Here is a 24,861-nt window from a genome sequence, read left to right as displayed (position 1 = left end):
GATATAGGCCTAAAATCATTCAATTTATAGGATTATGTCTTTCAGGAATTTGAGCTATGGATGTATTATTTATCCCTTTCGCCAAACTCTCATTCTCATGGAATTCCAATATGAATAAAAAAAACTCACCCATTAAGTCTTCCCATAAGTTCTTTAAAAACCCGAAAGACGCCATCAAGGTCTAGACTCTTTGATATTTTCCTTTCCTAAACAACTTACTTAATTTCCTCTTCAGAGAAACCTCTTATAAGTCTTCCGTCTCAACTTCTTGAATTCTATTGAAATCAAAATATTTAACGGATGACCTCTTTCTTTGGTTAGCCCGAAACTATTTTGGGAAATGAAAGAAAATATCTTCTTTGATCTCCTCTCCAGCATCAATTAGCGATCCATTCGATTCTATATAAAGGATTTCATTAGACCTTTTCCTGCTTGCAACACTTCCATGAAAGAATTTTGTGTTTGCGTCCCCTTATGTCAACCAATTAATTCGAGATCTCTAGCGTAAAGATGAGATGATGTCACCAAACAGAAGTGCAAGTTGGCACCTAACATATCCAAACTAGCTACCTGTTTTGATATAATAATTAATTAATAGATAAGATATGGCCCAACAGACAGCATACAGTCTATTAACTATATAAGAAAACAAATGCCTATCAAAATCTCACAACTGTCCTTGCCACTAAGTTTTTAACTTCACTGTATTTTCACTTTATTGAAGGGTAAGATGGTAACAAATTTTCAAATGGGAGACTCCTGAGTTTTTTACCACAATCTGACTTTTATACCCTTTTCATTACACTGTTGATTTAATTTAATAAAGGGTACATATGTAACAAGTATGAAAAATGCCTACCAAATTTGCAAGTACAGAGGGAGAATAAATCAATGTTATATTTGTCACATGACCACTTTAATTCAAAAAATTGTCATCACTTTAATTCAAAAACAGATTCCTTTTTTCTCTATCCCTCTGCAACCAAAACAAAGCTATTATCTCTACTCTTCTCTCTCTGTCAAGCACGCTTCTTTCATACTAAAAAACTCAACCAAAAATTTCTTTCATTTCTCCCATTAAACTTCTGGTCTTCATATCTCAATGTAAAATCAAAACAAATCGAAAACGGGTTAGTATGTGTTTCAATTTGTTTTGATTTGTATGTATTTCGATTTTTTTTATTTGTCATTCGATTGGAATATGATTGATTTCTCATGCATAATCTGTTTTTTCTCAGTTTTGAAATGTAAAATAAGGAGAAATCTATGTGATTATTAGTAACCATCTATTCTTCAAGGTATGGAATTCCAAAATTTTAAAATGTTTTTCAAAACTGTATTAAATTTCGCATGCAAGGTGTTTGTTTTAATGTCTCGTGTTTTAATGTAGCTATATTTTTATGCCAAAATTCAATTTTTTTGGGTTTAGGTCATTCCATTAGATGGAACCATTATCAACTCGTCTGCAAGATTTGTTGGTTTGAAGTTTTGATATGTTTAGATTCATTTAAAGGATGTGTTTTTCTTCATATGTTGCTGCATTTTTATACCAAAACCGTGTTTTTTTTTGTTTGTTCAGATCATTTCATTAGATGAAACCTTTGTTAACTCGTCCTCTTCATTTGTTTGTTTTTAGTTTAGATGTGTTTATCTTCGATCTGTTATGAGGTTTGTAGATCATTTGATTATGTTATGCTACCCTTTTTTACTGATATTGTTTTTTCAGTTGTTTTTAACTTCTAATGTGTTCACAATCACTTAAATAATCTGATTCTTTTTTGGATCTCTTATTGTTGTTTATTTCTGTACTTGAGGTTATGCTTGGTTGTTATAGATATGGATAATCACACTCACATAATTGATACCTTTCCCAGGGTGACAACTTTCATATTACTCTTCCAAAATAAGACCTTGCACCATTTAAAGATATGATGCACTTCAACAAAACTTATGAAATGGAGAACTTCAAGGTAGTCAATAATGACTTGGTTGTGAAGGCTTGTGATCATCGACTCATTGTATTATTTTTCCACCGTCATTATGTCTGAATATTTTCATGATATTCCTATGGCAACCCTCTATTTCAAGGACTTTGGTGAAGTTCTGGCTGGTAAATACAGACGAGATTTGTTGGTTGGTGAGTGATTCTTTCGATATCAATTAATTTTTAAAATTTATTTTTGTCATATTCTTTGATTATCTGTTAAATGTGTGGCAGATGCTATTGAAGCCTTCCAAGAAGTAACAAATACAAACAAGAGCTCCCTAAAAAAAAAAAAAATACAAACAAGAGTTCTGGTAGATTAAGAACAATAACTTTCACTCTTAAAGATGCTAGGTAAATACAAATGTCCTAATGGTTTACTTCATATTCAATTTTGAATATATTGCCACACACATAAATGGAGGGGTTTATCCACTTTGCTTCACAAATACTTAGGATGGCACTCAAGTTCTGTTCAATACATATTTGCCCCATGTTGCTGAGTTTATCAAGACGTGAGTGTAAATTTGTCATGTTTCTTACATCAATCTTGATTTCTTATTAAATTAACTATGAAATTTATTTATGGATTTTTCATCACAGATTTAAAGCTCTGCCAGCAGATGTTGTTGGGGAATGTCAGAGTGCTTCCCAATTCAGTCAAAGTTCCCAGTATTCACAAAATCAAGATATTATGTCTAAAGCCACCTTCATGACTCTTGCTGAGATTAATAAAATCAAAAAGGATATTTTTCTACACACTTCGGCACACCTACTTTACAATTTGAATGGGATACCTTATGTTTCATGACACCTTCATTACTCTTAAATATTTAATTGCAGGAAACCTTATGTGTCACCGTAGCAGAAATTAAAAAATTGAATGCTACCAGACACAGATGGTTGTATGATGGCTATAACGAATGCACCAAGAGTGTCAGGATGGACGGTGGCAAGTTAAAGTGTACGAGTGATCATGTCAATGAAAAGCCATTGCCAAGGTATGAAGCTTTATATTTTGACTCAAATTGTACAAATGAGAATCCATTCCCAGAGATATTACATATCTTTCATCAAATTGTTTATAACATTTAGATACAAGGTTGAAGTTCATAACTCTGATAAATCAAGATTCCTGTTCTGGGATGCACAATGTGCTAAGATCTTGAAGATATATGTTGCTGATTTGAGGGCACATATGATTAAGGTTTGTGGTCCTTTGCGTTAATTTCCTACCACCCACTTTTGATTTCACTCAATTTTAAACTATATGTTTGAACTGTCATTGCTCCGATAATGTAGGCTGCTCATACCAAGCCACGGAAATACCCGAAAGTACTTGATCAATTGTTGTGTGAAAATAAGGTTTTTCAAGTGAAAGCACATCCAGGAGAAAATCCATCCTTTGTAATCCAGATCAGTGATAGTGAGCTTCTTCTGAAGAATCTTGAAACACAGTTTGGTTTGTTAGAGGTATTGTATATGGGTCAACTCTACAATCACATTACTCTTTATCTATATAATTACCTTTAATCTCATAAATTTAAAATTAAGACATCTTCAAGTATAGAACCTCTTGGACTTGAGATCATTTCAGAAAGCAAGGACACTTCAATGGATCCTGTTGTAAGTAACTTGATTATATTCAGATTTATAGTCTATATGTTGAATGTAACAGCTTGCAATATATGATGATAAATCATTGCTTATATCGTAGGAGTCGCTTTGTGGTGAATATGATCCCAATGTAACTTCTTCTACTCCAGCAGCCAAAAGACTTTCCTTAGATGACCTTGATGCTGAAATCATACCTTCAACTCCAATAGAAGTTCAACCAACTCAACTGTCAACAACTAAACTGGTAAAGAATCCAAAGAATGCAAAGACTCCAAAGCTGGAGTGCTAGATGTTTGTTGTTACATAATTTTAATAAGTTGTTATGTTTGATCTTCATGCCCAACCTATGATGCCTTTTTTTGGAATTAACCGAACTATGTTAAACATTTGTATTTTGAAACAATTCCTTCTGATGATTACTAACTTCAGCTGATCCTTTGGTGTACTTGAATATTCAGTATTTTGTTTAAACCTCTACTGAGATAATTATGCTCGAATGAACAAATGTGTCTTGGTGAATCAAAAATTATATCTTGGTCAATTATGTGCAATAGATGTCACATTTTGGTTCAACAAAAATCTATGTTTTTATTTACCTCTATTGCCTATTTTACCTTCTATCATTTCATTTGAATTTCAACTTTGTTTGGGGGGAAGCCTATTTTTCAGTTTGAAAATTTGAAATTCAAACTTTTCTACTTTGACAATTTCAGGAAATAGCATAGCAGAATAGAAGTTAGTTCATAGTATGGCAATTGTTTGTTTATATTATATTACATTATATGTACTATTTTCATTTATGTGTTGCACTATTTGTACTAAAACTGTCTATTGATTTATGGCAAGTTTGTATGATTTAGTTCTACTAATTCATTAAAATTTTATGTTATGTTAACACATTTCTACGTTTTACACTAGCTAATATATATTGTTCTTACTAGGTATAAATAGGATGGTGGAAATAATAGTAAACTATATTGTTTTTATAACAATGACAAATAATATTACATTATTTGCACATATTAGTGTACTCAATTAACAAATTTTAATATGCTTATTATGCTTTAAATACTTTACATAAATATGCTTATTATGCTTTCATTACTACCGATCAATTTATACATTATTATGCTTTAAATACTTTACATATTTTCACTATGGACAAACAAATACTGTGCCAAGCACAGCCGAGACAAGACACGCGGCGGAGCCGCGGCCATAAAGCGCGGCGAAGCCGCGCTACCCGTGCTCAGCACGGGTATCTCGACTAGTTGGATATTAAGTTGGAATATACGTGGCTTTGAATTTTAGCAACTTTCTTTTTTTGGTAAGGTGAAGTTAAAATTAACGAACACAAGCCAGAGGAGTACCACTACCCTTTAAGTTAACCTTACTTTTTATATACCGTCAAAAAAAAAAAAAAACCTTACTTACCAATTGATAAAACTTGTATTAATTATACATTTAAACATATCACATAACATTCCTTCAACAACAAAAAACATACTCCCTCCGTTCCTTTATAACTGTCACTTTTTCAGAATTTTTTTGTTTCTAATTAACTGTCACTTTCAAAGTTCAATGTAACATTAAATTGTGTTTTTCCTATAACGCCCTTAGTAATTTATTGCAGAGAGAGAAATATATGAAATATGATATTAAATAATTAAGGATATTATAGGCAAAACATAAGTTATTGTATCAAAAGTAGTGAAATACATTTAGTGTCTTGGTTTGTGTAAAAAGTCAAAATGTGACAATTATAAAGGAACAGAGGGAGTATCACATAACATAACATAGGCTGATCTTGTAAAAAAAAAAAAATTGATGACATAATCGCATCACAAAAAAGTCACCATTAATTTTCAACTACAACATGGCATACATAGTAGAGCTCGGGAATTGAAACAAACAATGAATTGATTCAAATGATAAGAGATTAAGACATTTTAAGTAAAGTAGTCATGAATTTAATTTCTTGCTCTTATGTATAAAAAAAATTTAGTTTGAAGATGAGAACTCGTCTTATGTGCTCCACATATTCCTTGGCGAAGATTAATCATTGTTGAACGACAATAGAAACTTTGTACTAATAATAACATAGTAACAATTTTTTTTCTTTCTTTTTGAAACACGCATTATTTATTTGGAAATTTTTGAATTAATATGCATTTGACACAATAGATGCGTATTTAGGGGTGGAAATAGGCTAGGCCGGGCCGGGCTTTGTAAGGTCTATGCCTGGCCTACTTCAAAAATTATAGGCCTGAGTCTGATCTATTACCTGTCGTAGGCTCATTTTCGAGGTCTGGCCTGACCTATTTAAAGGCCCGATGAAGCCTGAAAGCCTATTTTACACTAAAGCCTAACAAGACATGTAAGCCTACTACTAAATAGGCCAAAATTTACGAAGGCCTAAAGCATATGAATACATCTGCAACTAAATAATGAAATCTTATGAAGGTCTAATCACACCAATATATGTGCTACTAAATGACCAATCATATGAAGGCTTGAGTTTATGTGAAAAAAACTTCAACGATATCAATATTGGAATATATATTATACATAAAAAGCTTAATAGGCCGGCCCGACGGGCTTAATAGGCTTTTTTGTAAGCCTTAGCCTGGTCTATTTAATTAAATAGGCTTTATAAAAAGCTTGAGCCTGACCTTGTTAATAAAAGAGCTGGGCCGAGCTATGCTTTAAATAGGCTAGGCCATAGGCCCCTGTCGAACGGCTTGGTGTAACACCCCGTTTTCCCAACTTAAAAATTTCATAAAAATTATCAGAGTTTATCATCATAAACGGAGTATCACATTCAACAATACAACATTTCCAACAATCATCATAATAGAAAATACTATTTATTAAAGCAACATGTCTTTATAAAATTCAATAATCAAATGCAGCGGAATTTAGTTTACATCATCTCATAAAATCCTTGGCACTAAAAGGCCACAACTTAACATCTTAAAATAGTCTTCATAAAATACTTCAACATTATTAAAAAGAAATACGTAACAAGGAAAACAATGCATCAGACAATCCCCATCCCGTTACGTATCAGAGCATCCTAGACGACACGACGGAGATCACTCACAACTGCACTATTCTTCGCTACCTGCAAGTTACTCATACGAAGAGCAACATTTTCAAGCAGAAGGGGTGAGATACATAATCAAAAATAATAAGCATGTAATTCATCAATATATAACATTAACTAATATCATCCATTAAGGTCAGAACAACAACAACATCATCAAGTGCAGCAACAACATCTTACGCAATCATCATTTATTTCATGTTATGACGACTCTACAATGCAACGACAACTCCTCATCTTAACAACAACATCTTTAGACAACTTCAATATGCATGTGGTACCACCAGGGCATTAAGCCCCCGTCTTTAAGGTCATAATGGACCTGTCGGGCATTAAGCCCCCATCTCTAAGGTCATAATGGACCTGTCGGGCATTAAGCTCTCATCTCTGACTATGCAACGACACAACTCTAATGCAACAACATAACTTTCGTACAACAACTTGAATGGCATAACATCATAATATTATGTATCATACAATACTCACATAATGTATTCCAACATATCAACAACAATAACAACATATACATTAATCAATTACATTCATATCGAAGTCAAAAACATTCTCCAAAAGTAAATCAAGTTTGATCAATAAGACACAAGCCAAATACTCATAAAACACCTCAACTAAATCCCTAATACTTAAGTTGAAGTTGGGAAACCAACCATAAGTTTTTGGACTAACTCGGGATCAGTTATGCTAAGTTTTCTTAAAGTTTTCTGAAGACCCACTTGGACTATTTTCATCATAACTCAAAATCTACAAATAATTTTCTAGTCACTCCAAAGCCATTAGAAAGCTAACTCAATTATCTACAACTTTCATGTTTACACCGAAAGCTAATTCAAAACAGAAACGGGTGAAAAATGTGAATATTTCCTAGATTGGCCTGACAGAAAATCGGTGGCCGATTTTGACAATCGGGGGCCGATTTTTCCAGAACTAAAACTGGAAATGCCGATTTTGACAATTCGGTGGACGATTTTGGGCTTCTCAGCAGTTCAAAAATCAGTTTAACAATGCGTTTTTCGCTTAAGAATCACTCTTAAAACCCAATTTTCAATTACCCAAACCCCAAATTTGATAGGGAACATTGCCTATGATCATCCTAAGACCTGAACATCAATTCAACATAGCAATTCATGGGAAATTCATGCACTTTCAACAATTAAATTCATAATTCAAAGACTTAATTTCTCAAACAACAAAACTATGAACAACAACATAAGATTAACCCTAATCCCTAAAACTCACAACCTACAACTTCTGTCAAACCCAATTTTAGAAGAACATACTTAAGATTAGAGAATATGAATTCCACCCTTACCTTAGATTATCTTTATGAATTCCAACGGCTGCGTTCTTCGTTCTTAGGGTTCTGTCTGACTTCTCCTCTTTTTCTCCTCTTTTCCAAATTGTACGCATTGTTATTTTTTTTTTCTTTCTCTCTAACTTACTTTTAACCCTTCTCTAATCGCTCTTCTCCCTAAAAACTAATTTCTTCCCTAATAATTAATTATTTTCAATAATAATACTCCTCCCCCACATAATAATGATATTAATACTTATAATATCATTTATTAACATATATCCCATCAAATACATATATAATAAATCATATGATATTCTACTAAAATGCAATAAATCAATTAATTAATAGATAATAAAAAGTGGGCGTTACACCTGGCCTGTTCCCACCCCTATGCGTATTGTTGTGTTTGGAATAACGATGAAAAGCCACCAAACTCACGTTCACATTGATGCTAGAATTTCCAGCTTTGAAAAAATCACGTTAAATTGATATTGGGATGCGAAAAATTTGATTTAGACGTCCATCCAAACGGAAGCTATCTCAAGTCTCCTTTGCTGTGGAGATTATAAAGAGAGTACAAAAATGTGCAATTGTACAAAAAGTAAATGAAATAGTGGATGAGATGATATGAAGTTGATAGCGTAGATAGGTGTATACTTCTTTCTATTTTTAACATGAGAAATGTTAACTTGTGCCCTTGGGCATAAGTTAAAAAGCCAAATGTAAAAGTTTTTGTTTGAAAATTGTGCATTCAATATCTTAAAAGTTTCAAATGTTATATTTTCAATAATTTTTTTTTTAATTTCTATTTTAAGCTCCTTAACTTGTGCCCTAAGGGCACAAGTTAACATCACCCTTTTAACATTACCTACCTTTCGTTATCGCTTGTATCAAACGTATATATTAAATGTTTTCTCTTTTGGTTTAAACTTTTTTCTTTTGACTTCCTTAACCAGTGTAACCAATGTCCCAGGGGCACTAGTTAGCATTACCCTTCTTTTTTTGTTCCTTAATTTGGGGCATAAATTAGCATGACTTTCAAATTATTCATTTAAATATGTTAATATAAAATCAAGTCTTTAAATAGGCTAATAACATGTATACATGACTTTCAAAAATGTCGAACAATGGCTTGAAAATACATAGTATGATATACAACATCTCATACTTAGGCCTTAAGTTTTTTCTTATCTACTCGGACTTTTAACCGTATTAAATTTTCGTTCGGACCAACCTATTCTCACCTCTATTAACAACCTACTGTGTGTTTTTTTTTTTGGTAGTGTATTTTTTTTTGGTAGTGCAACCTACTGTGTGTATTAAAAATGACATAATTTTTTAAATGGTTGACTTAATTATATTTACCAAATGGCTGACTTTTGATTTGGACAGAGAAGCTCCAAATGGCTTGACTTTTATTGGAGAATAATCATGAATCTCAGTCTATGTCTGCTATGTGACTATGTCTAAATTGATACCTTTGGGTTACAACTTACATGCATATACTCCAGCCTTAATCCTTATATAGACATAGTCATGAATTAATAGAAAAGGAAAATAGAAACAGACTAATTTTTTCATCCACGACCTTGTATTTCCTACTTGAATGAAATGCATTGAATCTTTTATTCTCATAAGAACCTAATCAAATCAAATGTTCCTAAAACGAACTAATCAAATGTAATTTTTGGCTCCTCATAAGTAAGAAATAGTCATCAATATTAAAGAAAAACCTTAATACTTCCAATCATGTCATCATTATGATTCAAATTATTTTTTTATTACAAGATCATCAATAATGTGCTTACAATGACGATTCTTCAAAAAAGTATTCTCAATACAAGCAATAATATTTAATCAATTTCGTGACATAGTGGAATAATTTTTCTTTTTCTGCAATTTCAAGTTAAAATAATTTCATAGTGAATGAATATATACTAGACCAGCACACGTTGGCTCAGTTGGTAAGGAACGGGCCACTTCCTTGCAGAAGGTTGTGTGTTCGATTCCCTCTGCCGATGTGAGGGCAGTGTTGGTGGGTGATCTGTAAGTACCTCTATAAGTGCCCTTTGGGCCAGGAGGCGTGCCCTGACCCTGGTGGTGACCGGAGCCGAACCCACCTAAACTTTCTGTAACCAAAAAAAAGAATGAATATATACTAGTAGCCAAGATAATTAATATTGTTTTAATATGAGTTGCACATGCATTAAGACATCAAGTAAGTCTTAAAAGAAGTCAATATCATAAGAGTATTTATATTTACAAATAAGAGTATTTAATATGAGTTGCACATGCATTAAGACATCAAGTAAGTCTTAAAAGAAGTCAATATCATAAGAGTATTTATATTTACAAATAAGAGTATTTATATTTACAAACTCAAATCAATGTATCTCATTACACTTGACCTACTAGCAGTCTAGCACTGTGGTAATGACTGCTTTTGGATTTTCAAAAGATGAGTATTATTTGAGCAACCATTTGATTGACAACTTATGGTACAACTTATGGTACTCTTTATTTGTACGAAAATCAAAACAATAGAGAGATAAAGTAAAATATAATGTAAGTATGAGAGAGAAAGTTGCCACAAAAGTTGTCATAAAATTGATGTTCAAATATCATTTCTCTTTTCAAAATATATTTTAAAAAAGAACTTTTAGCTACTGAAGTTATTATTGGGTTGAGTCACGGTTATATAGCTTTCTTTATAACATTTCGTAACATTGTTTAAAATTGTGCAAGCAGGCTATCGACCACGACGTCCTTAGTACAACACAGCTCAGCTACAACTCTCTCGGAGTCCTACAACGGTGTAGGATCCATTTTAGAAATACACATTCAATATGATACTCACACCATTCAAATTTAACACCGAAGTCACTCAAATGTGATATTATGACTACTATACTATGGTAGATCGACCACTAACATATGATGTTACTGCCTTTATAACCCCTAACTTTTTCAAGGGCATAAAATATCCAAAGAGATTATACTCTTAAGACCATTCTTAATTCTAACGGGACATTATACCATGAATGTGACTATGGTCTTAAAAATACTCTTTATTTCAAAGAGTCTATGGTCTTAAAAACAATCTTAATTCTGAAGGGACATTAAAAAAGGGGAGAAGTGACTCAAAAATGCATCGAGTAGAAAGTGAGAGAAAAGAGAAAGAGTTCTCAATGACTCGATAGAATTATTTGATGTGAGTTGTGGTTTATGTGGAGTCCTTTACGAGGAAGAAGCTAAACTAAACTTGGGGGGAGGAGAAACTGACTTCGTAAAGTCAAGCGAAATTCGGGGTGCAAAAAACTAATGAAAATTTGAGGAGTAAAACAAACACACACGACATAATATATTTCTTTATTTTTCGGGTTCTTAAAAATTACAATTTAGTCAAGCCCAAGCCTAGACGTACAACGTCCCTATCATCACGCGTGTTGTAATTAATTTTTGTGTGCATTCACGCCCATTCACAAAATTGGGTACCTATAAGGGCACGTCATTAAAGTCTCACTTCTGGTATGTAAACACTACTAGTTTGTGTTAGTTTTCCCATGTGAGAATTTAACAATCTTTTTCATTTCACGCACTCTAGTTCAAAGTCTTAAGACTTGATATTTACTCCTAAATTTCCCTCTAATTTCAACTAAAGTTCCAACAATCCCCACTTATATTTAAAAGTAGTGTTTCAATTGTAACATCAGACGTTTCTAAATGATTGTGTATAAGCACAAGTGTCATGTGACTTGACCATTTGCATAGCGAGTAAAATTCAGTTTCAACATGAATGACTCGTAGTCTTGAACTCTATCTCTGACATAGAACTCACACACAACTTTGACCTAATATGTATTATAAAAGTTTGTGCTTTAATGGTCTTGCATGTCTATCTTAGTTTAACGAACATCGTAGGAATTCTGCCTTAAAATTCCATAGGAACTGGTCCTAGTTCCACATTTGCATATGTGGGTATATCAAGAGTACTCCTATAACTACGCACTTCGATCCTATACCTCATTAAGAGTTTCTATTACCTCGTTCTCTTATTGATTCAAGAGTCATGCTTCTCTAATTTATTAAAGCATGTTCATCTCATATCACTTCATGACTTGATATTAACCATTGAACCCATTTCTTGAGATCTTCAGTCATTTAAGTCAGGTTACCATCACGATTGGATCTATAGGCAATAGTTCCATTATTTTGGTTGTGTTTACTACTTTCTCTCTAGTTAATCCTTTCCTCAAAGAATAGACTGAGCTATCATCAATACTTACATAATTCACTCTAACCGCTCCTTTAAAGAGCAAGTACATACACAATTCACGCTTACTGCTCCTTTAGAGAGCAACAATATTATTGTGTTTGTGCCTTATCTATCGTCTCTTATCATTGTACTAATGATTCTCAATTTTTGTAATAGTCGTGGTACTATCCCAATTGATAAACACGTGTTAGCGCAATAAACAGATATTGTATAAAAATAGAGCCCCCTCCCTAAAAAAACAGTAAACAATATTAAAAGTAAAAAAAATGAAAGAAAAAATACACAATAAAGGGTAAACAGTGCTTTTAGCCCCTGTAATATAGGCCACTTTTGGGTTTAGCCCCTGTAAATTTTTTTTTTTAGATTCCACCCTCATAAAATTTTTTTGTTTTGGTTTTGGCCCCTGACCCCCTTGAGTCAGCAGAATCTTTGACGTGGCGCTGACGTGGCATGCTGCGTCACCTTTTTTGATGACGTGTCACGCTGACTGTATAATTAATTTTATTTTTTACTTTTTTTTGGGGTACACGTGGCATTAAAAAAATAAAAAATTCTGGAAAAATTAAAAATAATTAAAAAATTGAAAAAAAAAATCTGAAAATTAATAAAAAAATTCTGAAAAAATGAAAAATTAATAAAAAAATTGAAAAATATTAAAAAATTCTGGAAAATTGAAAAATTAATAAAAATGAAAAAAATTTAAAAAATACGGAAAAAAGTTTAAAAATTCTGGAAAAATTAATAAAAATAAAAAATGATTAAAAAAATAAAATAATCTAATAAAATGAAAAATAACGAAAAATTCTGAAAAAATAAAATTTTGAAATTTTCTGAAAAAAATTAAAATTTTGGAAAAATGAAATTTTCTAAATTTTGATGAAAAATCTTAATTAAAATTTTCGAAATTTTAATTAAAATTCTTGATATTTCTTGAAAAATTCTAATTTAAATTTTAATGAAAAATAAAAATTGTGAAAAAATTCTGGAAAAAATTTAAAAAAATTTCAAAATTTTCTTGAAGATTAATCATTTTTAAAAAAATGAAATTTTTGAAATCTTCATTAGTATTTCTTGAAATTTCAAAATTTTCATTAGTATATATGTCGAGCTTAGGTTTTTTCAGTGTATTTATTTCCAAAAATTTTTTTGGGAATTTTTGTGTATTTATAAACCGAGAATAAGGGAAAAAATATGTGTATTTATAAACCGAGCTTAGGTTTTTTGTGTATTTTTCGAAATTTCAAAATTTTCATTAGTATTTTTTCCGGGAATTTTTGTGTATTCCGAGCTTAGGTTGAATGACAAGTACTTTCCAAAAAAAAAATATGAATTTTTTTCCGTTATACGGTTGAATGACAAGTACTTTCCGAAAAAAAATATGAATTTCTTTCATTTTTTCGGTATTGAAAAAAATTTGGAGATATGAATTTTTCAAAATTTATTAATTTTTACCAGAATTTTTTCATTTTTTTAATTTTACCATATTTTATTTTTTATTTTTAAAATTTTCCAGATTTTTGTTTTCATTTTTATCAGTTTTTCCAATTTTTTTAAAAAATTTCAGATTTCAGAATTTTTTTCATTTTTTTTTATTTTTTAAGAAATTTTTTCGTTTTTTTATTTTTTTAAAAAAAGAATTTTTAAAAAAAAAATTTCAAAAAAATTTAAAAAAAAAATATTTTTTTATTATAAAAAATCAGAAATGCCACGTGGACATTCATTTACACACGTGGCATTCAAAAAAAATTGAAAAATAAAAAAAATGCCACGTCAGCGCCACGTCAAAGATTCTGCTGAGTCACAGGGGTCAGGGGCCAAAACCAAAACAAAAAAATTTTATGAGGGTGGAATCTAAAAAATTTTTTTTACCGGAGTTAAACCCAAAAATGCTTTATATTACAGGGGCTAAAAGCACTGTTTACTCCACGATAAAATCTGCGGGTGCAAGTCTGTATCTGGCTTCATAAGGGGGGAGTTGCTGGCATTCACTTGCGCATATGCGGAGGAACAATAAATAAAATTTAGAGAGAGAGTGCGAAGAGTATTTTATATTATACCACAATTATAGGAGAGGCAGCTTCAAAGTACAGTACAAGGTTGTAAATTGTAATCCTCTCTCTCTCTCTCTCTCTGTCCTTTTTAATTTCATCATTTTTTTAATTAATTTTTCAAAAAATAAAATAATTAATTAAGAAAAAACAAAATAAGCACCGTTATTTTCTCTCTCTAAAATCTCCATGTTTCTTTACTTGTGAAAATTTTGGAGGAGATCCACTTCTCTCTCTTTCTCTCACCATATTTGCATTTTCAATTTTTCACAGAGAAAAAAAAACACCATTTTCAACAGATTCATTTTTTCGTTTTGATGGCTGCTCCACCGGCAAGGGCTCGTGCCGATTACGATTACCTCATTAAGCTTCTCTTGATCGGCGATAGCGGTAAATAATTTTAATTTTCCCCCTTCTATGTATTTTTTACCGTATAATAATATAAACTAGGGTAAAACAAATGTTACATAAGAACGAAGGTATATATATGATTAATGATAGATTTTGACCTTGTTTTTGATTTGGGATTTGTTTTAAATTGTGAAAGGTTTGATCTTTTCATGGATCTAGTTTGACCCATTATTTGAATCATTGTTTGTGTTATTGTAATGTAAATTATGGTATCAAGAGGTTGCATTGTTTGACAAATTTGTGTGATTATGCTTAAAGTTAACCTTTTATGTGATCCGTTCATTACAATTGCAGTAATCCCAAATTATTGACAATGACAAAGCAAGATGTATAGTTGATCTTTACAATAAAGAGAATATGCCATTCTCTTAGCTTATAAGTTTATATCTATAACATCTCAATAATCTATCACCCACAATTTATTTGTTTAATACACAAATTAGGCCTTAAGCGGTCCAAGTGGTAGATGTTTCGGTCTCTTAACCATTTGGTAAGAATTCGATCCATGACTAGTAGTCTAGTACGTATAGGAAAAAAAATATGTCGTGAGATGTCAGCCCCTTTAGTTGATCTCAATTACCTCGAGTGGTGCAACAGTAAAGTTGTTGTCGCTTGTCACGTGACTGAAAGGTCACGAGTTCAAGTCCTGGAAACACCTTCTTGTGTAAAATACAGGGTAAGGCTGTGTACAATACACTAATTGGTGGGACCCCTTCCCAGACGCCGTGTATGCGGGAGCTTTAGTGCATCGGGCTTCCCTTTATGTCAGCCCCTTTAGGTGATCTCAATTACCTCGAGTGGTTAGTGTGTCTGCACTGCAGTTGCGTTGCACGCTGAGATACCTTGGTTTACATAATGAAGTATTTTAGTTGCCAATTTGAATAACTGTGTTGCTTTTGTGTGAAACATACTTGGATTTACCATTAATATAAACTTATTTTGTTATTGTTCTTCACAGGTGTTGGAAAAAGTTGTCTTCTTTTGCGTTTTTCTGATGGTTCCTTCACTACCAGTTTCATCACAACTATTGGGTATGATTTTATGGTTTAGTAGTAAAACTGTTGAGTTTTGTTTACCTGAGATTTCTCTAATATCACACTCGTACCTTAATGCAGTATTGATTTTAAGATAAGAACCATTGAACTTGATGGCAAACGTATCAAGCTCCAAATTTGGGATACTGCAGGACAGGAACGGTTCCGGACAATTACAACAGGTAAGGTTTATGATCCTCATAGGTTTTCTTTTTATTATTAATAATTTTAGTAATATTGCATCGACACATTGAAACACGCTGTTTGACTGTTGGCATCTGGATTACAGTACTTACTAGACTTTCCTAAAATATTTGTTTTTTGCAGCTTACTATCGTGGTGCCATGGGCATATTGCTGGTCTATGATGTTACTGATGAAGCATCATTTAACAGTAATGTTCCTTTCTGTGGCTTTAGTTTGAAATCTGCTGATCTGTGCAAAACTTGTAAAACTTCAATGTTTTTTTTCTTCCTTTCCATGGGAGTATTCACCTAGCTTCTAATGATTTCAGATATCAGGAATTGGATTCGCAACATTGAGCAACATGCTTCGGATAATGTTAACAAAATACTGGTAGGGAACAAAGCAGATATGGACGAAAGCAAAAGGGTATGCAAACTTTGTTGGCAATGTTTTAATACTGCTTTATGTTTATTTTCCTCCTGCCTTTTTCGTTCCCCCCCCCCTCTCTGTAAATCAACCTTTACAGTTGTCAAATGTACTTCCATAATCGTCATGCAAATTTACTGGAAGGTTGAATTGCATTGTTAAGGATGTTTAAGAAACCATGTTGCTGTGAGTGAACTAAACATTTTTGTTGACGAACGGGGAGGTTCGAAGAGGGTTGAGTTCTGATTTGGTGCCAACAGTTGATAAATAACAAATGCGAGCCTCCTCTCTCGTATGTGTGTGTGTCAGATTTGTGATGTTTGTGATTGTATATTTTATGTACTTTTACCTTTCTTTTTAGGCTGTGCCAACGTCCAAAGGCCAAGCACTGGCTGATGAGTATGGAATCAAATTCTTCGAAACTGTAAGTGGTGTATTTTACCTGAAAATGTGGAAACTCTCTGAACTTCTATGTTGTTATGCTCATGAAAATGCTCAATTGCAGAGTGCAAAGACAAATCTAAATGTGGAGGAAGTTTTCTTTTCCATAGCTAGAGACATAAAACAAAGGCTTGCTGACACTGACAACAAGGCAGAGGTATTTTGATATTCTTTCATCTGTTTCATGTGTTAACCCGTCATAGTTTCATGTCTCTAAACCTCTTCTCTCATGTTGAATGAGAGAAAAGTAGAAAGACATGGCGAAACCGTGTTTTCGAAATACAGAGTCGATATTATATAGGATCAAAATCAAAGCAATAATTACACAAAATATATATAGAGGAGGGATATTTTGACTCCAAGAGTAAGTCTATAAACTTACTCCAAATCATGACCTTTAATTTCAAAATCAATTAATGGTTAGGATTGAATAATAGTAATTGTTAGGGTGAGGTTTAATTGTTTTCTCCACTGGAATACCGCAAAACGCTTGTTGCTGCAAAACCTTATCATGACAAAATCAATTTTCAAATCATAGTAATCTTTAGAGTGTCTCAATTTTTTATTCTACATAAGCGTTTTTTAAAACTTCGATAGATCTCAAAATGTACTTCTTTGGTTAATTTTCCATTTAGATTCCAATAATTTCATTCTTTTCTTTGGATGAACGCAGAATTCTTAGGTAATCCCAATTTAAGAGGTGAGATGCTTGGGGATAATTATTGTAGCCAATGGAATTAATAATTTGAATGAATCATGTATATACTATGATAATAAGATCTGGAAACTCTTGTGATAAAAAGTTGAAACAATTCAAGAATTGAAATAACAGTGATTTGTTTTTGTCGTTTGCGGCAAGGGTATGCAATTTTGTTGAGTGTGTTTAGAGGAAGGAAGCGGAAAAGTGGTTCGTCTTAAATAAACTTTAAAGCTGTTGGATTAAAAATAATTGAGGGCTGAGATTTGGAGTAAGTTTAGAGACCTACTCTTGGAGTCAAAATATCCCTCCCCATATATATATAAAAGATACTATCCTTATTTACACGATACGATATTTCTACATAGATAAATACGATGATCGTAATATACTCCCTTTCTCACGAGCCTAATGTTTTGTGATACCTTTTATTGCAGCCAACAACCATCAAAATCAACCAAGACTCTGCAACGGGGTCTGGACAGGCTGCACAAAAATCTGCTTGCTGTGGTTGAGGACAGTTTTACAAGTTGGTTGCAACATTATTGAAGAAGAAATTTACTTGTATGATAATCATGATGCTGACTTGTGCTCAACGTTTTCAATGTGGCATTATTTATTAATTTTGTGCGTGATAAGTAGTTTTGGACTTATATTGAATCAAAAAACTGAATGTGATTGTAGTGAATGAATATCTAACTACCTCTGTTTGATTGGGATTAGGACGGACCCATTTTTTTCACTGTATAAACTTGCTTATCAATGGCGTGTAGTGGTGAGTTATTCATCACACACATTTCAATATTGCATTTTCTGTTGATTTGCTATGCGTTGATAGATGCTTCGGATACTTCAAAACTAAAAGATTATATATATGTAGCCCACAAGCTACTAACTATGCGTTGTAACTCAACTTGTTTCGAAATTAGTTGATGTTTGGAAAAGTCATAACAACATTGATGCTGCACATATGTTCAGAGCTCACATTTTTGGCTTTGAAAAAATCATGAAATTCTTTCAGGAAGCGAGAACAATAAGACGGACATTTAACACAACGCGTGTAAGAAAAATGAAAATGCTATTGTCATTGAAACTATGAATGCTTGTAGATTCTACGCCACACTATTAAACATCCACTATAAATGGATTACAAATATTGTGTACAGAACGACTTGGAGCATTCTGGTGGCAAGAAAGTTTCAATTTGATGGAGATTTGTAGTTTATCAAAAAAGGCATAGGGTTAAGTAGAACTTTTGGTTTGATGACTTTCTTTTTATGATAGTAGGTAGTGGTGAGTCAACGTTGAAACAACATGATCCTTGGTTGCAATGTGGTTTTTTCTTTTGAGAAATTCAATATCTTATTTAATTTGTCTTTAGATAAACAAATTTCAGGGGCGGATCAATTTAGATTTGATTGGGCGGGTAATGGTGGAGTGTGGTGTTGCAGAATAAATATTTTTGCTTGGTAGGAAAAATTGTTATCAGAGTTATGCTCCTTGCTTTTTAACATTCCTTTGCAAGAAAGTGTTTTAAACAGGGTTTGGAGGCTTGATCACAATGAGACCTCTGTTAATGGAGCATGTCATTTGCTTACTCAGAATGTGTTAGAAGGTCATTTACCCCTTTAAAATTTGATTTGTAAGGCTTCCTTTTTCTCCTTGGAGACTAATGCAGAGTCCTCTTCTTGTCTTCATGGTTGTGGAGTATAAGAAAGCTCCCAAAACTACTTACTCTTTGATTGTGCTTTTTCTGGGAGTGTTGGGTATGGTAGTTTGAACTGGTTAGGTTCTTCAAGTCAAGTACTTTGTCAAATAATGTCGTCCTCCATGCTCAACAATTTATTGGCCCTTTTTCGCTTAATCTTGCGCTTGGAACTCCGTGATTGTTTCAGAGTCATTTGGCTAGCTTACGCTTGGATGATTTGGTCCGATCATAATAATACAGATTATTTGGTCACTTCCACATCTCAAACCATTGACCGCCTGACATTTTTTTATTGGTGGTTTTGGCTTTTTTGATTTTCATTGGTATAATTTTACCTTTATCTAAACTCTTACTTATTCCCTCTTTTCTATTCTTTACACTCCGGTGCTAGAGTAGTCTTCTAATATATTTACTTGCTTTTCCAAAAATGAGAAACATTCACTCACTATAAACGATTTTAATACTGATAAAAAGGTTTGTGAATATTCATCATGACCTATTAATTTTTATCCCAAATAAAAAAGCATGAGTGTGCTACGCGAACCAAACCTACCGACACTCCACAGGTGACAAAATGAAAAATTGTGTATACTTTACGAACACTGCCAAAACAAACTTTGGCAAAGTTGTTCATACTGACCAGTCAGTATAATTCTTGCATTTCGTTTAACATTTTATTCATAACAATCAGCCAGCATTGGTCAATGAACAAATGCACAAGCAAACGGAAATTATTTATGATCTTCTCTAGAATCCATCAACCCATGAGGAACAACTAAAATATTCAACCGAGTTTTCTTGTGTATTTGAAGACAAATAAAAATGTTACAGGACACTTCACAAGCCGAGTTCAGTGCCCCGAAATTAACAAGTCTTGCTCCTTTAATCACCCACGAACATGAGCTTTCTAGAGACTATACTAGACAATTCTGTCTGTAAAAGCACCTAATCCCAATGATTTGGACATAAGTTACATAAAGCCTCCAATCTTTTGAGTGAAACCAACAAGTTACACAATGCACCAAAAGTCACAGAGCTAAACAAAGATACATGAAAAATACTGAAAACTGATGTATCTTTCTATTCACACTAGAACCTAACCTAAGTTAAGTTTGCGCAAAGATGGTGGGGACTTAGAGGTTACGTTTTTCATTTCCATAAATCCGTTGAAGCTCACGTGTTGCTGCTTGAAATGATTCTGAAGACCATTGGCAAGAGTTACAAAAAAAATGGGATTAGTGACATACCAAACAAGCCCAAACAATAAAATTCAACATTTCCTATGCAGCCGTTAGTCTGTTTGTGCTTAAAAAGGTCGGAAATTTCTTTACCTTTCCAAATGCGAAATGCTTTCTGATTTATTGGTGCACCAAAAATTGTTTGGATTGTGTCAAACAATGAACTTTCAGGGGTACTCCTCAATTCCTGTACTATTTGATAAATGGTCTTCCCATTCTCAAAATAAATGTGATTGTTTGGATGTTTTGATTTGCAACCAGCATGCTTTTCAAACTCGAAAGCATTCAGACCCTGATAATATAAAACATCAATCAAAGGTAATCTACAGGCTATAAAAAATTTGAAAACCATTATTAAGATGTTTGGTCAGAGTGTATACCAATGGATTACTAACCTTGGAATAGTTACATGACTGACACCCACAAAGATAGGTAGTTCCTTTTATAATTCCACGAAGTTCCTGCATCCATAAAGAATATAACTTATAAAGGAGCATTTTCAAATTGAAAAAATCGACAACAAAGACAAACACTTACCTCCCGCGCCACCGAGACATACTTCACAGGAACACCATCTAGCATACCAGTAGATATCAAGCTCCTGACATTAGTAGGGAAGGTGTTTGGAGATTCTTTCCTTGTTGATTTGATATCTTGTTTATTCTTGGACATAGATTCAGGCTTTTTTGTTGTCACCAAAGGAGTACTTGCAACTACATCAGAATTTGATGCATCCAACTCTTTCTCATGAGCTGTTGTTGACACATGAACTGATGATTGATTATATGACTGTTCATAGTCTGTGGCAGCCCTGCCCACAGAGATAGCACCCTGTTCATCTGGGAACCCACCAAAAGAAATTATATTTGTCTCGTCTTTATTATAAGATTCAGCAATGGATAGGACTGTGTTATCTACTTTGCCATAAGGGGTGCCAAACGGTCTGATACGGGCATCCCCACTGCCATAGGCAAGTCCCATTAAAATGACATTGCCATCCTTGTCAAAGGCTTGCCCTGTTGATCCAGATCTCGTCTCAACTTCCCCATGATAGACATGGTGTAGATCACCCATACTCTGCCTGTCAAAATTATGTTGCTCTGGAGCTTGCACATCACTAGGATTAACCTGATTTACTTTGACTTTCTTGATTCCCCCAAAATTCATACATGGTTCAGAATCTTCAGTAGAATGAGATATAGACAAGCCAAAAGATGCACCATCTCCATAATGATTTGCGATCATCTTTGATCTCACATCAGAACCATCGCCCGAAACGTAGGTATTTTTTTCAGTGAAATTGACAGGCCTGGTTTCAGACCCAAATAATCGATCAATTAATTGATTTTGGTGGCTTGGGTCTGAATGAAAATTGTGATTGTTCTCCCACGGAGTAAAATTTACATTTGAAAATCCTGAACTAGATCTTTCATTTGCATCTTCTATTGCTTGCTTCTTGTTTGGCAAAAAATCCCCTTCAGTTGCATCAATTAACCATTGATGAGGTCGTTTTGGTTCGATTTTGGAAGGATTATCAAATGCCGGCTCTCTGTCACTAACATGCCCAGATCCTTTTACCATCCAGAATCCCTTGTTTTGTAAAGACTGCAAGAAAAGTAAATAAATCAACAATGCTTCATATACAATAGTACATTTAAAATAAGTCTATTTCTTTATTTCATTTAATCAATCCAACTGACATAGGATAAAGGAGGATAATTTAAAAAAAAAAAACAACTTGGTGGTATAAGTTTCCCGACATGGCAGAGTATAGGGGGGAAGGGCGACCTATTATTGCATTGTATAAAATACAAGGGGAAGAGGGGTTAATTAAAATTAAATCATTGCGTGAATTTCACAAGTGATTCTTTTTTTTAAATGTTCTTGGGTTACCTTAGACAGTGATAAGTTAATAATGGTAGTACCATGTGATCAGATCCCTACTAGTTTGGATAGGTGAAGTCCTCAATGATTGCTCCCTCAAGTTCCATAATGCCCTATGGGGTATAGAAGGGTTTGGTGAGTATAAAATGGGATAAAACTCATTCTTTTTGGTTATATGATTTTCCACATTTCCTTTGGTAAATTCCAGAGTCTCAACCTATTGAATCCTAGTTGTATGGTAGAACGTTACCTAGCATCCCCGGCCCCCTTTTCTTTTCTCTTCCATGCTTCTATTACATTTCAACTAGTATTAGAACTTTGTTCACCCTTGATGTGGATGAAGTGCTGTTTTGCATGGTCTAATGTGGTTGATACAAGAGCACAGATGAAAATCTGATAATGTATGCCAAATGACATATGACTGTGACAATTTAAAAGATAGAAAAAGAAGCAGAAAAGAAGATAAACTGAAGGTTTGATTATATCACACAACTAGGTTGATTACAAGTTGCTAAAATCTCGTAGACTAAACATTAAATCTAAAAAAGGGATTAAAATGATTTAAATATCTCACCTATGATTTATCCCTCAAATTTGAGCCTCCTCATCAATTACGAAATTCATACGCTTCCTAACTAGCTCATTTAAATTAGCTTTTGATGTAAATCCTTTCTTTTATCACAATCCATTTTCCTTTAAGCCCTCATTTAAATTGTTTATCCAAATAGAAGCATAATATCTTAATGATTTAGAATTTATAATATATATTTTATCCAATTATATGAAGCCTGTCATGCCCTTAATGATATGCATTTGACTCCTCTAAAGTAAAGGGTCCAATTTAGAAGAAGAAAAAGTGAATGATACTAACTATCAATCAGAAATCAAGGGTCTGGATACAAATCTATAGTTTGTTCTACATTTACATGTGTGTTATCATATCAACAGTTGATTTCCTCACCAACACGATTGAGATCCCTCAAATTTTACTCTAAAAAATCCTCAAAATAAGATCGTAGAATGTGAATGCCCCATCTCATTTTTGTCTCGTCTATAGTCTATACTTTATAACCGCCTAATTCTCAACACTGCCCCAAAAGGAAAACATGAAGCATCATATTCATGAGCTCCTCAATTCCAATTTCAGATAACAAACATAGCCCATCATATTAACATTAACACAAGAGTGAAGACCCACTTCAGTCCCTCACATTTTTTTTCGCGGGCCAATTCAATGACAAAAAATAAACCCAAATTATTCCCGACATAGGGACTAATTTGTCTCCATTATTAAAATGTCATAGACTAATCTGGGTTTATTTGTTGTTAGAGACCGAATTGGGCCACGAAAAAATTGTGAAGGGCCAAATTGGGTCTACCCTCTTAACATAACTAACAATATTGACTTCGACCTATTTGCGAGAGGGATTTAGCTCATCATAGAGAAACAGAAAGTACTATACAAATAATCAACAAAAAGAGTGAACAAAACAGTATCTAACTGACATAACTACAAATAGTTAAATACCATTTGATTCAACTTTTGCAGGTGAAAAATATTCCTGAAAAATCCACTATAGATTTGTTCTTCACTTCAAGTTATAAACTTTCTAAGGTCCTGCAACACGAAACAACGTAGGAAAAAGCGAAAAATTAAATTAAATATATAAATTAATTAATTAAGAAGAGTGGATTAGTGGTCACATTACATTAATATTATTATACTTATAATAAATATAAAAAAATCTGATACTACATTAACAAGCAATGAAATTGAATACACCAAACAAAATTCATAGAATTCAAATAAAAATTAAAAATTCAATATTATAAAAGCTAATATTTGAGCTCAAGAATTATGAGTAAGCGGTTACCTTAGAAAATGGTGAAAAAATTGATAGCATTATAGAAGCGGAAAGGTTACACGATCTGTACCATCGGAGATGATCGGAACCCTAACCGGAGATTTTTACGACGGCGGAGAAAGCCGAAGGAAAGAGAGAGGAATAGGGTGTGTTAGGAGCACTCGATTTTTTCTCATCTAGGTAGGTGGTAATAGGATATGAACCTCAATTGAGGAAATCTCGTGGTTGGGTTTCTCGATCATTTACACGTGTGTTTCTTTGATGAATCTGAACCCTTCGTTTTGCGTAGGAGAAATTGGTTGGTGTTGGAGAAACTACACCTACATGGAGATTTATTTAGGAGAAATGTCCACATAAATTTAATTTTTTTTTTGAAGGAATAAATTTAATTTTTTATTTTGATGATGATAAAAAAATTTGATGAGTTGGATAATGGAGTTTACCAAAATCATAGTGTCGCATTATCATATATGAGGTCATCACGTCGACAGTGAGAGTCGAACTCAGATCTTTGTAGAAGTTAATTTGGTCTTTATGAGTTTGACAAACCTATATTGGATACAAAAATGAAATTTAATGAATTACGTGGTTGTTCTTAATGAGTTTCACTTAAGGAAAAATTGTTCGAA

General features: G+C 33.0%; 4 protein-coding genes across 6 annotated transcripts; 3 read left to right on the top strand and 1 right to left on the bottom strand.

Moving 5' to 3' along the window:
- Positions 1-650: 650 nt before the first annotated feature.
- Positions 651-2,827, top strand: LOC146930585 (uncharacterized). Of its 2 annotated transcripts, XM_085702071.1 has the most exons (8): positions 651-1,130; positions 1,239-1,298; positions 1,875-1,970; positions 2,089-2,137; positions 2,219-2,261; positions 2,294-2,338; positions 2,441-2,499; positions 2,588-2,827. In XM_085702071.1, exons 3-8 carry the CDS (start codon positions 1,929-1,931, stop codon positions 2,698-2,700), a joined length of 351 nt encoding a protein of 116 aa, XP_085558197.1. In that variant the 5' UTR covers positions 651-1,130; positions 1,239-1,298; positions 1,875-1,928; the 3' UTR covers positions 2,701-2,827. The 2 variants fall into 2 exon arrangements, with proteins under 2 accessions (XP_085558197.1, XP_085558198.1); XM_085702072.1 differs by lacking the exon at positions 1,239-1,298 and having other exon boundaries at positions 652-1,130.
- Positions 2,822-4,152, top strand: LOC146930584 (uncharacterized; the record flags this gene model as incomplete). The annotated part of the gene is made up of 5 exons (XM_085707574.1): positions 2,822-2,985; positions 3,080-3,191; positions 3,287-3,457; positions 3,539-3,610; positions 3,702-4,152. Coding segments are annotated over 5 exons (708 nt in total), but the record flags the coding sequence as incomplete, so codon positions are not given.
- Positions 4,153-14,290: 10,138 nt separating this feature from the next.
- On the top strand, positions 14,291-18,339 carry LOC146930583 (ras-related protein RABE1c-like). 2 transcript variants are annotated; one of them, XM_085702068.1, is made up of 9 exons: positions 14,291-14,391; positions 14,617-14,733; positions 15,713-15,785; positions 15,870-15,970; positions 16,116-16,181; positions 16,302-16,399; positions 16,761-16,823; positions 16,905-16,997; positions 17,975-18,339. In XM_085702068.1, the coding sequence occupies exons 2-9, from the start codon at positions 14,661-14,663 to the stop codon at positions 18,050-18,052; spliced, it is 645 nt and encodes a 214-aa protein (XP_085558194.1). In that variant the 5' UTR covers positions 14,291-14,391; positions 14,617-14,660; the 3' UTR covers positions 18,053-18,339. The 2 variants fall into 2 exon arrangements, with proteins under 2 accessions (XP_085558194.1, XP_085558195.1); XM_085702069.1 differs by having other exon boundaries at positions 14,291-14,401.
- Positions 18,340-20,021: 1,682 nt separating this feature from the next.
- On the bottom strand, positions 20,022-24,418 carry LOC146930582 (DNA-binding protein). Its single transcript, XM_085702067.1, has 6 exons — positions 24,242-24,418; positions 23,896-23,985; positions 21,021-22,088; positions 20,879-20,944; positions 20,577-20,775; positions 20,022-20,443 (listed from the first exon to the last, which is right to left on the bottom strand). Exons 2-6 carry the CDS (start codon positions 23,896-23,898, stop codon positions 20,379-20,381), a joined length of 1,401 nt encoding a protein of 466 aa, XP_085558193.1. The 5' UTR covers positions 23,899-23,985; positions 24,242-24,418; the 3' UTR covers positions 20,022-20,378.
- Positions 24,419-24,861: the final 443 nt, after the last annotated feature.

Source organism: Medicago sativa, chromosome 4 (genome assembly GCF_051527215.1).
Source record: "Medicago sativa cultivar Bolivia chromosome 4, Bolivia_mono, whole genome shotgun sequence".
Classification (NCBI taxonomy): Eukaryota; Viridiplantae; Streptophyta; class Magnoliopsida; order Fabales; family Fabaceae; genus Medicago; species Medicago sativa.
The sequence above is the reverse complement of the archived record's forward strand: the minus strand, read 5'-3'. Positions and strand labels throughout refer to the sequence as shown.

Bases quoted from the DNA above. Each gene is read 5' to 3' on its own strand.
- LOC146930583 (XM_085702068.1), top strand. From the start codon at position 14,661: ATGGCTGCTCCACCGGCAAGGGCTCGTGCCGATTACGATTACCTCATT. The intron at 15,786-15,869 runs GTATGATTTTAT...ACCTTAATGCAG, and splicing joins AGTTTCATCACAACTATTGG to TATTGATTTTAAGATAAGAA. The intron at 16,400-16,760 runs GTATGCAAACTT...CTTTCTTTTTAG, and splicing joins ATATGGACGAAAGCAAAAGG to GCTGTGCCAACGTCCAAAGG.
- LOC146930585 (XM_085702071.1), top strand. From the start codon at position 1,929: ATGATGCACTTCAACAAAACTTATGAAATGGAGAACTTCAAG. The intron at 2,339-2,440 runs GTAAATACAAAT...ACAAATACTTAG, and splicing joins TTCACTCTTAAAGATGCTAG to GATGGCACTCAAGTTCTGTT. The intron at 2,500-2,587 runs GTGAGTGTAAAT...TTTTCATCACAG, and splicing joins GTTGCTGAGTTTATCAAGAC to ATTTAAAGCTCTGCCAGCAG.
- LOC146930582 (XM_085702067.1), bottom strand. The intron at 20,776-20,878 runs GTTAGTAATCCA...TTATATTATCAG, and splicing joins AGTCATGTAACTATTCCAAG to GGTCTGAATGCTTTCGAGTT. The intron at 20,444-20,576 runs GTAAAGAAATTT...AATGGTCTTCAG, and splicing joins AGCATTTCGCATTTGGAAAG to AATCATTTCAAGCAGCAACA.